The sequence below is a fragment of the Physeter macrocephalus genome, chromosome 18, assembly GCF_002837175.3.
Source record: "Physeter macrocephalus isolate SW-GA chromosome 18, ASM283717v5, whole genome shotgun sequence".
NCBI classification, from domain to species: Eukaryota; Metazoa; Chordata; class Mammalia; order Artiodactyla; family Physeteridae; genus Physeter; species Physeter macrocephalus.
This window is the reverse complement of record NC_041231.1, coordinates 62,877,789-62,891,635: the sequence shown is the minus strand read 5'-3', so window position 1 is coordinate 62,891,635 and position 13,847 is coordinate 62,877,789. Positions and strand designations below refer to the sequence as shown.

Genomic DNA, 13,847 nt, shown 5'->3' with positions numbered 1-13,847 from the left:
TGAGCTTTCTAATGCTACCTAGGAACATTAGTTTATTGCTAAAAATTAATGTGACATAACATTTTTTATGGACTTTTAAAAATGGAATCAGCCTTTTACAAAGCCTTTATATTAACTTCATCATGGTGGGTTGTGAAATCACATCATTGCAGGCAATCTTAAATTGATTAAATCATAGGGTTTTAATAATGAAATTGTCACTTTTGTAGTTCAAAAAATGATAATTTTGGCAGTTTTATATGGTGTAAACTAAGTATGTATTGAATGACTATAGAGGCAACAAGTATTTTTCCATTCTATATTCCTTGGAATAGGGACCATTAAAAAAATAATGCATTAACCTGCTTTTGAGGTTGCAAAATCATCATATTAAAAGACTTTGTTTTGTTATTGGTGTTCTTTAAGGTAATAATACATTTGTTATTTTTGAGTGGACCATATAAGATTTCAATTTCAGTGAAGTTTTGATGTAAAATATTAATCTCTTTAATTATTTAATAAAGAAGAGTGCATTATGATCTAGATTTTTAAATATCTTAGAAGAAAAATTTGTTTTGCTTTTTAACATTTAAATAAAAAGCAATGTTTTGTTTTATAACATTCCATATATCATACAACCTGATATTGCATATGTTAAAAAAAGAAAATTAATATTGAAAATTAAACCTCACTTTCAATGCTATCTTGATGTAATTAATGTATTAACATTAATAAAAGTAAATGTAGCAGAACTCTGTTGTCTTCTGTTTCAAACCACTTGATGAAATGTATCTGCAATTAAATAAGAATAAGAAAATAGCTTCACAAAACAGAAGATCATATTGATCAGAAAGTTCTTGAACACATGGGTTAATGGATGCTGATTTGTGCATATTTATGAAATTGTGACTTTTTAAAGTTATTCATTTACCCTTAAATCAAAAAGAACGGTACCTGGTATATTTTTAAAACTTTAATTTGTTGAAAATTTTTTTAATTAAAGGAATTTATGTTTCAACAAGCATATCTAAGAAAACTATCTAATTTTCCAATAATAATGCATACCAGAAAACAAAGCATTACATCTATATTTTATAATAATTTATATTACATAATTGAAGAATTAAGATCTTCACACACATCACTGCTACATGTTGAATGAGAGTGAACAGTGGAAAATAAAACATTTGAGGCAAATTTTGAAGGTTTTGTTTACTATAATGAGAACTAATACATAGATAGAATCTAATGGAGCTTGTTAAAGAGGAGACTAATCATATTTGTTTCCAAGAAAGACTACTCAGTCACCACTGTGAGTGATAGAGAAGAATTAGAGCAAAGCGAGAAAGACAGAGAGGTGTGTGGCAAGGAAGCCAGGGAGAATACAAGTTCATTATCCAACACAGAAATGAATACCACTTGGAATGTTAGAGAGATAAAGGACTAGATTAGAAATTAGAATTTATACAAATTAGTGCCCAATTAGATGTTGGAGACAAGAGAGTGGTCCTAGACACTGGTTAGAGATTAATGACATCATCCACTAAAATCTCTGATGTCTGCCCTGGTTAGAGATTAATGACATCATTCACTAAAATTAGGTGAAGGAGCAAATTTAATGAAGAATATAATTAATCCTAGGTCTATGGATTGCCAGTGTGACCTTGGGAAGGTGACTTGTACTTTCCGTGACTTGGTTCTCAACCTTTAAAATAACTTAGAAATGGCTACATGACAAGGTTGTCAAGATTTTTAAGTTAGATGACACATGTAAGGCAGTGGTTCCCAAACTGGTCTGCACATTGGAATCACTGAAAGCTCGCTGCTGCTAGAGACTGTGACTTAATCGGCCTGGGGTATGGTCTGGAGTCTGGAGGTTTTCAAAAGTCTTTAGGTGACTCTAACATGCAGACCAGTTAAGGAGACATGATCCAGGGTATGGTGTGTGGTAGGAAGGAAAGAGATAACAGCCGTCAGAGTTAGAGACTTCAGGGGTGCACCGTGAGGCACAGAAGGAGGGTGGGGGGAAGAAAATGGGGATAGCCACATTCCAAGGTGGGCCCAGGAGTAGATGTCAGTGAATGAGCCTGAAGAATATAAAGGAGGGAGGAAGAAATATGGAGAAAAGCAGAGTCATAAAAGTTCAAAGAAGGCATTTTCCAGATAGTAACCCATAGTGATAAATATAACAGTTACAGTGGAATGGGGACTGGACTTAGAAACCAGTAGGCTTCTGGTGATACCAGTCAAGAGTATTTTCAATAAAGAGGAAAAAGCAATAACTAGATTGCATTTGATTCAGGAATGAGCAGGAGGTGAAGAATTAAGGATAGAAAACTTTCAAGAAGTCAGAAAAATAAAGGAAAGAACATTGTAGTGTGGATTCAGCCAGGGACACTACGTTCTAAATAGGTGATGTGAATCTTGAATTCAACTGAGGACTTGAGTTGAAGAGAGATATAGGGTTAATATTCCAGGGAAGGGATGTAATGTGTAGGAGGTAATGAGTCAGATTCAAGAGACAGATTTTCAAGGGCTCTGTCTGGGAGACAGTTGATGAAGGAATGGGATGAGAAATTAGATTTGATTTGAGCATCATATAATTTTAAAGCAGGAGAATTGCTACAGATTCAGAAATCTTATTTTACCCATTAGAAAAATAATCTACCTTAGGCTCAGGGAGTTATAACACTTACCTGTGATTATTCAGTGGTATAGATATAACTTGGGAATATAGTTTAAAGTAAGGTGACATATAATTTACCACCCACACAGGGACACTTTTGAAAGTATTAAAATGCTAAACTAGGACAACAGTTATAATTCTGAACTATTCTGGGCAAACCTGGCTGTATGCCCCTGTATATAAGGTGCTTGGAGGTCCAGTGAAGGTAAACTTACTCTTTATATCCATCTTATAGATCAGCTTTTATATTATCATGCTAATGTAGAATATTGTAGTCTCAGTTATATTATGCTTGAAGTGGGCACTGGGCCTTCTAGGGTCTCCCAGTGCAGGAGAGCATTCTCTGTACGTTAGACTCACAGTAAGTTCTCTTATAATTTCTCTATTCATCAGCTCTATAATCTATTTAAAATTTTTAAAAGCTTTACCAGCATTCTTATTGTTCACTCGTCAAGCTCATTTTCTGCAAGAGCCAGCTCCTCATAGCAGAAAGCATAACCTACAACCCCATCTGTGGGTACAGCCAAACAGTGTGATGGTTCACATCCCGTGATCATTATTTCCCCCAAAGCTTTAGCGTTCTTGCTGAAAGCAGTGCTTTCTAGAGGCCAAACTTTCAGACATAATAAAAAGTGAAATAACCATGCTTTTGCCCCAAAACTCAACCTTTCCAAAGGCCTCAGAATACCATAAGAGTTTACTGCAACCATTTGATCTTACACTTTTAGTACAAGTTACTTTTCTGTCAAGCACTGCAGTACCAAGTACTCAGTGTGTTATTTTTATTGCAGAGCCCTCATGTATTTCACTAGCACCATAGTTACCATAGGAAATAAATTATATCAGGGACTGTACCAGTTCAGGGGGTTACACGCATAATGATAAATCAGTGACAATGACCTCAAACTTAAGCTACTATAATAAGCAGAATGATATCATGATGGTTAGAGTTCCACATTTTATCGAAGTGCAGACAGATTATTTTTTTGTAAGTGACAGAATTGCCCATCACTGTCAATAACCTCCAGCATGAAGGAGACATTGACAATTAGCAGCTATGGATGGTACTGTGAGTAATGTACTAGACACTGCTCTCATTTGAGACTTTTTTGGTAAATTTGGAATAAAAATCAGAGTGGGTTGATTTTTGTTTGCTTTGCTTTGAATTTTTAGTGCTATAAAAGAAAATATCAAATTATTTTACATGGTTTTTATGATAACTAAGTCATAACCAATATTTACAAAACTTATTCTGTGGAGGTCAAAATGCTTTATATCCTAAAGATTCTCCATTAAACACACACACTCACAACACTCAGACATGCAGAAATAAATGTGGTTTTCTTCCCATTGTATAGAGGCTATAAGATGAGAGCTTTGCCTGCTCTCATTACTTGTTTCTCATCTGTATGTGACCTGTTTCTCCTAGGGGCCGTGGGGGTGCCATTCCTCCTCTCCCACCACCTGGACGAGGCGTTCTCACCCCTCGAGGGACCACTGTGACCCGTGGTGCTCTTCCAGTGCCCCCTGTAGCGAGAGGCGTCCCTACCCCTCGAGCACGGGGATCACCCACTGTGCCAGGATACAGGGCACCCCCTCCTCCAGCCCACGAGGGGTATGAAGAGTATGTAAGTACTCTTGAGAAATCAGTTATTAGGAGGAGTTAAGTTTGTTGGGGAATAAGCTAAACTTCAAAGACATTCATATACCACGAATATAGCAGATAATGTTTGTTGCAGAAAACAAATGTCATTTGCAACAGAATTTAGCAGTGCATTTAATTGAGGGCATTTTGAGAGAAGCTTTCATTGTACAGGTGCCATCATTGTTGTTAGTATCAGTTAAATAGCTTAGATTTTAAGAAACAAACTATCCTGAGGTTTTCTTATCTTTAGAAGACTCAATCAATTTCAAAAGGGAAATAATTATGAACATAATGTGAATAGTCATGTATTTAGAAGATTATCCTGGGACATGATAAAGATTAACATAACTCAGAAGTATTTGACAAATATAATGTGATTATATTATAAACTGTTAATAATTTAAGACCATGTGGTTGGTTTTTCATTTAAATATCCTACTCTCTCACTATATAAAAGATATGGAATTGGCAGGTAAGAATTCAGAACTCAAAAAATATAGAATGAACAGAAGAAGTGCAGTGTCTCTAAGCACCTCCTCCCTTCCCAGTCCTCTGTACCACATTATACTCCCTTTGACCTCTTTCATCCAGGTTGTTAGCTTTCCACTGGTCATATATTCTAGTCCCTGTATCCATTTCTCCTACTAGATTGTGAAAATTGTAAAAAGGGGCAGTATTTTATTCACTTGTATAACCATAATAAGTCCACTCTAAATGTTCAGTTGAATCGATGCAAGCCAGATCATTTTTCCTATGAAACAGATTCATTTTGCCTTTAACCTCTCCAGGGTGCCCGTCCCCTAATCTAGGTGTTTGTTTCATTCAACCATCCATAGACATGCTGTCCTCTCAAATGTCCTCTGTGAATGATTACTAATATAAACTCTTCAAGGACAGTTACTGTCACATTCTGTGCATTCAAAACATATAAATGTTTTATGGATTGGTTAATAACCAAGCAAAATGTAATCTTAAAACAAAGTGAAAATGGTTGATAGGTGTCACTAAGAACACATTAATGCTTAAAGCATGTTAGTTTTTAGGAATGCTACTGATTAAATATGAAACACTAATATCTGTAAGAGTGAAGAAAAAATACTAAGTTTAATCTTGCTCGCGCGGAAGCGGCGCGGCTGGGTGAGAGTCCGGAAGCGGGAGTCGCAGACCGTGCGGTAGCCGCCATGCCGTCGTCGCCGCTGCGGGTGGCGGTGGTGCGCTCGAGCAACCAGAACCGGAGCATGTTGGCGCACAACATCCTCAGGTAGTTGGGGCCTCCACCCGGGCCCAGCGCGCCCCGCGGACGCCGGCCGACCGGCCGTCCCTCCGGCCTTCCAGGCCCGTGCTCGGCGGCCCAGGTTCCCAGGCGGGCGGTGCGCGGCGGCCCCCGAAGGACGGCCGAGAAGCCTTGCCGCTTCCCGACTCGTTGGCTCCAGGGCCGAGCCCAGCGAGGAATCGACAAAACTCGGTCCGCCGGGCGGTCCCCAACGTGTGCTTAGCGTCGCGAAAAATTCACATTCTGAGCCGAAACCTCAAAGCTGCTAGTAAACCTGAAAGGCTGATGCTGTTCGCGTCTACTTCGTACGCACGTCTGTGTATCTGAAAATCATGGCCTCTGTAAAATGCTCAGCAGTGAGGCGGTAAGTTCCAAGACCAAGGTTAGGGTCCACGAGAGGATAGGCCGGTTGTGACCAGGGCGTGTCGCTTTTTATCAAATATGGAAAACTTGAGCGACGGAATCTCAGGATAGAACAAGTCGTAAAAACACGGAAATGGCCTATTTTAACTTCATGCATTTGTGTATTTGCTCCTATCTACATTTTTCAAGTCTCATGCAAAAAAATCCTTTCTCCTCCCTTGTAAAATCTCCAGTCGATAATTTCTGAACCACACGTGAGTTTGGTTTCACGCTTCTAGTTTATATTTCAGTGCTAACTCCCCTTTTGTGACCCTGGTATTGTATATGTTTAATAAAAGTTTATTCCCGTTTGGTAAAAAAAAAAAAAATTAAGTTTAAAAATCCATTTTTGTGGGAAAAGGGGAAATGTGTTCATCTCACGTATCTTGTGCAACATCAGGTATGAGTATTTAAAATCTTAGTCTGAAAATTGCAACATCTGCAGCAGAAAACACATTCTACCCTCTGAACAAGGCCACAGATCTGATAACACAGACCCTGGTCCTGGTTCTACCATCTCTTCCGTGAGACGTACTGTGTAGGAAATAAGTGCTTGTTAAATGAATGAATGAATAATCCACAACAGGGAAGGTGGTATTGTTTTTTGTTTTTCTTTTTGTTTTTTATCTCTGATGAACTAGGTCTACCATCTTATGTGCTTTGCCACTATGGTGTATTTGTCTTCCAAACAGAAGCCTAAACAGTAAATCTTTATTTCAAAAATTAAAAGAGAGAGAGAGAAATAGCGGTCAACATTGTTATTTATCAAAGAATTTACAGGGCTTATAGGGCACAGTGAAAGAGAACAAGATTGGAAAAACATTGTAGTTTACTCATGTAGCTCCAAAAACATTGTAATCTTTCACATGCATTCCAATTTGTAATGAATAGATCAAGGACTGCAAGGCAAAAAACAGTAAGCTACAAAGGAATAAAGAGTTTATGGAAGTATGGGTATATTCTGAAAAAGGGTATATTCTGAATGGGAAAATTTAAGAGGAGTGTGGTTCTTATTGTGAGTAAAAGAAAATGCAAAGCCATGTAAACCTGATTTTTAAAACTTAGATTTAAAGTATCCAATCCCTTTAATTCATTCACTCAATCCTTTACTGAGCCTCTATCTTATTTCAGTCACTGTTCTGATGGTTCTAGAGATGTAGCTGTGAACAAAACAGATCAAATATTTACTTTCATAATGCTTACATTTTAGTGGGAGAAGACAGAAACAAACTTATATAAAGAAATGAATAAAGTAACGTCAGGTAGAGATAAGGGCTCAGAGGGAGGTGGCAGGAGGGCACCACCATCAAAAGAGATGTTAGGGAAGGTCTCTCTGACCTAGAGGCTCCAGCAAGGGTCTAACTAAAGGTAGAGTCTAGGCCAAGGGGCTGCCTCTATACAAAGTCATCCCTGGTTAAGGAAACAGGAAGCAGAAAGGCACTGCGGAGGAACATGCTTGAAGTGTTTAGGGATCAGCAAGGAAGACATCAAGGCTGGAGAGAGTGTGTGAGGGGGACCACATGAGGTCAAGGGATGGACAGGCCAATTCATGTTGCTATTGAAGAGTTTGGGGCAGGAAAGTGACATGAGCAGATTTATTTTTAAAACGGTTTCTTCTGCATACATTGCAGAGAACAGAATATGTGGTGATGTGGGCACAAGAATTGAAATAAGGAGACTGGCAGCATCCCCATCGACAAAACGAGGCTTAGAGGGGTAAGAAGAGGTCTATTCTGAGTGAACTGTGGAAATGATCTAGTAGGATTTGATGATGCGATAGATGGAGGAGGTGGGAAAAAAGAAAAGAGTAAAAGATAATTTTGTGAAGTTTTTGTGAAGCGAAGGTTAAACTGAACCTTGGACTGAACAACCAGGTAAAACTGAGATGCCAACTTGTTGAAATGAGGAGTACAGAGTGACGCAGATGGAGGGGTGGAAAGTTTGGCCTTCAGGAAAGTCTGTTGTGTTGCTGGGTGGACACCACCTGATTTTCGAAACAGAAAGCAGCACCCCACAGTTTGAAATGTGTCACTAGCTGTGTAATTTATAACACTCTGCAGCTTGGATTTCCTCTTCTGTATAATGGCGATAATCATTTCAGCCTCATAAGACTGCAATGAATGTTAGAAATAAGCATCCATAGCACTTAAAACATAAGCATGCATAAGTACTCCGAACATTATAGACAGTCAAAAAGAAATAACTATTACACAAAATTTCATCATGTATTATACTCTTAAATTTCTCCCTGGGATAATCTATGGACCCATTGAAGTCACAGACATTTAGCTACTTTTTATGAATTAATTGGACATCATTATTTGCAAATAGGAGAAGCTATGTCATCTTCTTTTAGCAGTAAATAAATAAGTAAACAAACAAACCTGGTGGCGGGGGCTCTGTCAGTGAAAATCAATAAACAATCTATAACAGGAATAGAAAAGAGTTTTATTTGAGCCAAACTGAGGACTATAATCCAGAAGCCAGCTTCCCAGATTACTCTGAGGAACTGCTCCAGAGAAGCAGGGTTTTCAGCATAGTTTTATGCATTGTCAGAGCAAAGAACATCAAACAAGTCAGGGATACTTTCCTTCAACTTTTCAAAAAAACAGATCAGCATGTACACAGCAAGCCAATATGGCCCTGGCACCTGGGAATGGAGTCTTATCATCAAAGGAGGACCAGCACGGGCGTCCCAGGAAGGGAGGCATTTAGTCTTTATTTTTAACATGGACATTCTTTACTTCTGGTCAATGCACCCTTTTCTTTAATAATTAAAACAGATATACAATGTATGTTTGATAGGCCATAAACAGGCTGTTCTAGTTAGAATATAATTCAAGTTAACTCATGTATAAGCCAGAATGACTTCCCCACATCTCAACATGTAAAAATTTCCTGTATTAGGCATAATGAAGTCCAGTAATAGGAATGCCATCAGGCCTTAAGAAATGGCTAAACCGAGGCACTGGAATCCCTCCCCACATTTCCTCTCTGGTTTTCTTGCATATGCTTTCATTCCACTTTAACATACAGACTGGATATTTGGCTTTGCTGATCAACATGACTCAGCACGTGGTGCTGCCAAGTTTACACATCCAAGTCCAGTTCTCCTCACTTGCAGATACTGACTGGCTGGCCATCTCTAAGCCCTAATCTGGATCCCCAGATGGGAGAATTGTGTTCATTCGGGCTTGCCAGGTGTCTATGACTGTAGAGCAGGAGTCTCTTGAAATCAGATCTGGGATCTACAGATTCATCAGCTACCAGTGACGTGGGTGGTGTAGGCGTGACATTCATACAACATAGGCATGGTTCCTAGGTACCCAGCCCCAAGGACCATATGGAGAGGCATTAGTTTCCAGAGAAGGAGAAAAATATTATGAACTTGACAGAGATCCTAAATATATGTACAATAACATACTGTTGGTAACAGGAAAAAGTAGATACTGTCTTTTAAAAACTTATGCCTTATTTTATTAAAAGCTGTCGTATTTTAATTTTTTCTATAAACAATCCAATAAGTACATTCAAAGTTGGACATGTGGCTGATAAGTTCTGACAGCAGTCTTTGAAGTCTCCATCCAAACCCAGATGAACACTAGGGCCGCTGCTCTCTGCTCTAATTTTAAACAATTCATTCCTCTGTAAGAGGTAAGAAAAACAAAATTTTAAGTGTCTCAGTAGCAAAATAACAGCACCATGCTGAGTTGATTGTGAAAATATCAAGGGGTTCTTAACTTTCAGATAAAATTACTTAGACAAGATTCCCTTTATTATAAATGACACTACGGGACAATTCACTCTTCAGACTTTTCTTCCTTCCCTGCTGAGGCTCTGACCACGTGGACTGTCTACAGGTGATCAGATCTTCTTGTGGCTGCTTGCCCGACCTGAAACAGCTCACCGTCAATGAGACTGCTGTTTAAAACCATCTTTAGCATTAGTTGAATCTTTTAAAAAATGTGAAGTTTAGTTCGTTACATGTCCTAATCTAGACTTTAAATATTTTAAAGTTTCTCTTCACTGACTTTCTGCTAAGAAGAGTACATTTACTTTTTTCAGCTCCATCATCATGATTGAAGTAGATTTGGGGAATAGATTTTTAAAAAGCTCCCACACAACAAAATAGAAAGCTCTATCAGTGGATAATATGTAAAATAAAGTTAAACTTTTGAATACATACTAGGTTCCCGTAACTAATCTCATGATAACACTACCAACCAGTTATAGGAGATTGAGGCTTGTACCCAGTTTTATATTCGACATAGTACTTGTCTCACAAAGAACTCAAACACATGTATACAGGTCATTTGTACTTCATACCTTAAATCCAGATCATCAGTCAGTGTTTGAATCCCCTCAGCAATATTTAGGACATCTCCCAGCCCCTACACGAGCATCTACAACTATAGAGAACTCAATACATCTAGAAACTAGGTGCCGGAAAAATAAAAACTGTGATTAAAGAGACGCTGCCTCTACTTTCAAAAGCATGGCATCTAGTGGGAGGGTCAAAGAGTCTAACAATTAACATATAATATGTAATTGCTGTGTGGGGCTCTTATCTTACTCTTATAATTAATTGTCACTCTTATCTTCTCCCACTTACAAGATTTAGACATCCTATAGGCAGAAACTGTTTCTTACATTTATCTTATGTTTGCAGTTCTAAGTAATGTGCTTGGTAATAGCAAATAAATTAAACCTATGATATTGTTGGAAAGATGTTATACACATGCACAGTTCCATACATATACACATTCTATGTAAACAATAACTGAATGAAGGTACAACATAGCATATATTGTGTCAAATAGAGACTATACCTTCTCCAGCAGAGATAATTATTTTCACAACTATGGGTATTTAGAAAAACCTCTAAGACGGTAAGCAAAATAACAGCAGACCAAGATGAATAAGTATTATTTTGAGAAGTAGAGAGAAGAGGAAGGATGATCCATGCAAAAAGGAATGATAAAGGGAAAGGCAAGATGGGAGAGAGAAGATGGCAGAAGAATAAGAAGTGGAGATCACCTTCCTCTCCACAGATACATCAGAAATACATCTACACGTAGAACTGCTCCTATAGAACACCCACTGAATGCTGGCAGAAGACTTCAGACCTTCCAAAAGGCAAGAAACTCCCCACACACCTGGGTAGGGCAAAAGAAAAAAGAATAAACAGAGACAAAAGAAAAGGGATGGGACATGCACCAGTGGGAGGGAGCTGTGAATGAGGAAAGGTTTCTACACACTAGAAGCCCCTTCACGGGCGGAGACTGCGGGTGGCAGAGGGGGAAGCTTCAGAGCCACAGAGGAGAGCGCAGCAACAGGGGTGCGGAGGGCAAAGCGGAGAGATTCCCACAGAGGATCGGTGCCGACCAGCACTCACCAGCCCGAGAGGCTTGTCTGCTTACCCGCCGGGACGGGCGGGGACTGGGAGCTGAGGCTCGGGCTTCGTTCGGAAGCCGGGAGAGGACTGCGGTTGGCGGCGTGAACACAGCCTGAAGGGGTTAGTGCACCACGGCTAGCCGGGAGGGAGTCCGGGAGAAGTCTGGAGCAGCCGAAGAGGCAAGAGACTTTTTCTTCCCTCTTTGCTTCCTGGTGCGCGAGGAGACGGGATTAAGCACGCCACTTAAAGGAGCTCCAGAGACAGGCGCAGAGCTGCCAAAGAGACAAGAGACTTTTTCTTCCCTCTTTGTTTCCTGGTGCGAGAGGAGAGGGCATTAAGCGCGCCGCGTAAAGGAGCTCCAGAAACGGGCGCGAGCCGTGGCTATCAGCGCGGACACCAGAGACGGGCATGAGACGCTAAGGCTGCTGCTGCCACCACCAAGAAGCCTGTGTGCGAGCACAGGTCACTCTCCACACCTCCCCTCCCGGGAGCATGTGCAGCCCGCCACTGCCAGGGTCCCGGGATCCAGCGACAACTTCCCGGGGAGAACGCACGGCGCACCTAAGGCTGGTGCAACGTCACACCGGCCTCTGCCGCCGCAGGCTCGCCACGCATCTGTACCCCTCCATCCCCCCGCCCCGGCCTGAGCCAGAGCCCCCGAAGCAGCTGCTCCTTTAACCCCGTCCTGTCTGAGCGAAGAGCAGATGCCCTCGGATGACCTACACGCAGAGGCGGGGCCAAGTCCAAAGCTGAACCCCAGGAGCTGTGCCAACAAAGAGGAGAGGGGGAGGTCTCTCCCAGTAGCCTCAGAAGCAGCGGATTAAATCTCCACAATCAACTTGAAGTGCTCTGCATCTGTGGAATACCTGAATAGACAGCGAATCATCCCAAGTTGAGGAGGTGGACTTTGGGAGCAAGATATATTATTATTTCCCCCCTTTTCTCGTTTATGAGTGTGTATGTGTGTGCTTCTGTCTGTATAGCTTTGCTTTCACCATTTGTCCTAGGGTTCTGACCGTCCCTTTTTTTTTTTTTTTTTTTACTTTTTAAATTTTTCTTCTTAATAATTTTTTATTTTAATAACTTTGTTATCCTACTTAATTTTATATTCTTTCTTTCTTCCTTTCTTTCCTTTCAATTTTTTTCTCCCTTTTATTCCAAGCCGTGTGGATTACAGGCTCTTGGTGCTCCAGCCAGGCATCAGGGCTGTGTCTCTGAGGTGGGAGAACCAACTTCAGGACACTGGTCCACAAGAGACCTCCCAGCTGCATGTAATATCAAACGGCGAAAATCTCCCAGAGATCTCCATCTCAACACCAAGACACAACTTCACTCAATGACCAGCAAGCTACAGTGCGGGACACCCTATGCCAAACAACTAGCAAGACAGGACCACAGCCCCATTCAATAGCAGAGAGGCTGCCTAAAATCATAATAGGGCCACAGACACCCCAAAACACACAACCAGACGTGGACCTGCACACCAGAAAGACAAGATACAGCCCCATCCACCAGAAAACAGGCACTAGTCCCCTCAACCAGGAAACCTACTCAACCCACTGAACCAACCTTAGCCACTGGGGACAGGCACCAAACATGACGGGAACTAAGAACCTGCAGCCTGCAAAAAGGAGACCCAGACAGTCTCAGAGACCTCTGGGACAACATTAAACACACCAACATTCGAATTATAAGGGTACCAGAAGAAGAAGAGAAAAAGAAAGGGACTGAGAAAATATTTGAAGAGATTATAGTTGAAAACTTCCCTGATATGGGAAAGGAAATAGTTAATCAAGTCCAGGAAGCACAAAGGTCCCATACAGGATAAATCCAAGGAGAAACATGCCAAGACACATATTAATCAAACTATCAAAAATTAAATACAAAGAAAACATATTAAAAGCAGCAAGGGAAAACAACAAATAACACACAAGGGAATCCCCATAAGGTTAAACGTCTGAACTTTCAGCAGGAACTCTGCAAGCCAGAAGAGATTGGCAGGACATATTTACAGTGATGAAGGAGAAAAACCTACAACCAAGATTACTCTACCCAGCAAGGATCTCATTCAGATTTGATGGAGAAATTAAAACATTTACAGACAAGCAAAAGCTGAGAGAGTTCAGCACCAACAAACCAGCTTTAAAACAAATGCTAAGGGAACTTCTCTAGGCAAGAAACACAAGAGAAGGAAAAGAACAATAAGAAGAAACTCAAAACAATTAAGTAAATGGTAATAGGAACATGCATATCGATAATTACCTTAAATGTAAATGAATTAAATGCTCCCACCAAAAGACACCGACTGGCTGAATGGATACAAAAACAAGACACGTATATATGCTGTCTACAAGAGACCCACTTCAGACCAAGGGACACATACAGACTGAAAGTGAGGGGATGGAAAACGATATTCCATGCAAATGGAAATCAGAAGAAAGCTGGAGTAGCAATTCTCATATCAGAC

General features: G+C 40.3%; 1 protein-coding gene across 2 annotated transcripts in view; it reads left to right on the top strand.

Moving 5' to 3' along the window:
* The window catches only part of KHDRBS2 (KH RNA binding domain containing, signal transduction associated 2), a 725,702-nt gene that overhangs the window by 419,836 nt on the left and 292,019 nt on the right, over positions 1–13,847 (top strand). Inside the window, exon 6 of one of the 2 annotated variants that reach the window (XM_024122132.3) lies at positions 4,095–4,293. In XM_024122132.3, coding sequence (XP_023977900.1) covers positions 4,095–4,293 — 199 coding nt within the window. Of the gene's footprint in view, positions 1–4,094; positions 4,298–13,847 lie in introns of both variants that reach the window. The other variant, XM_024122131.3, reaches the window with a different exon arrangement.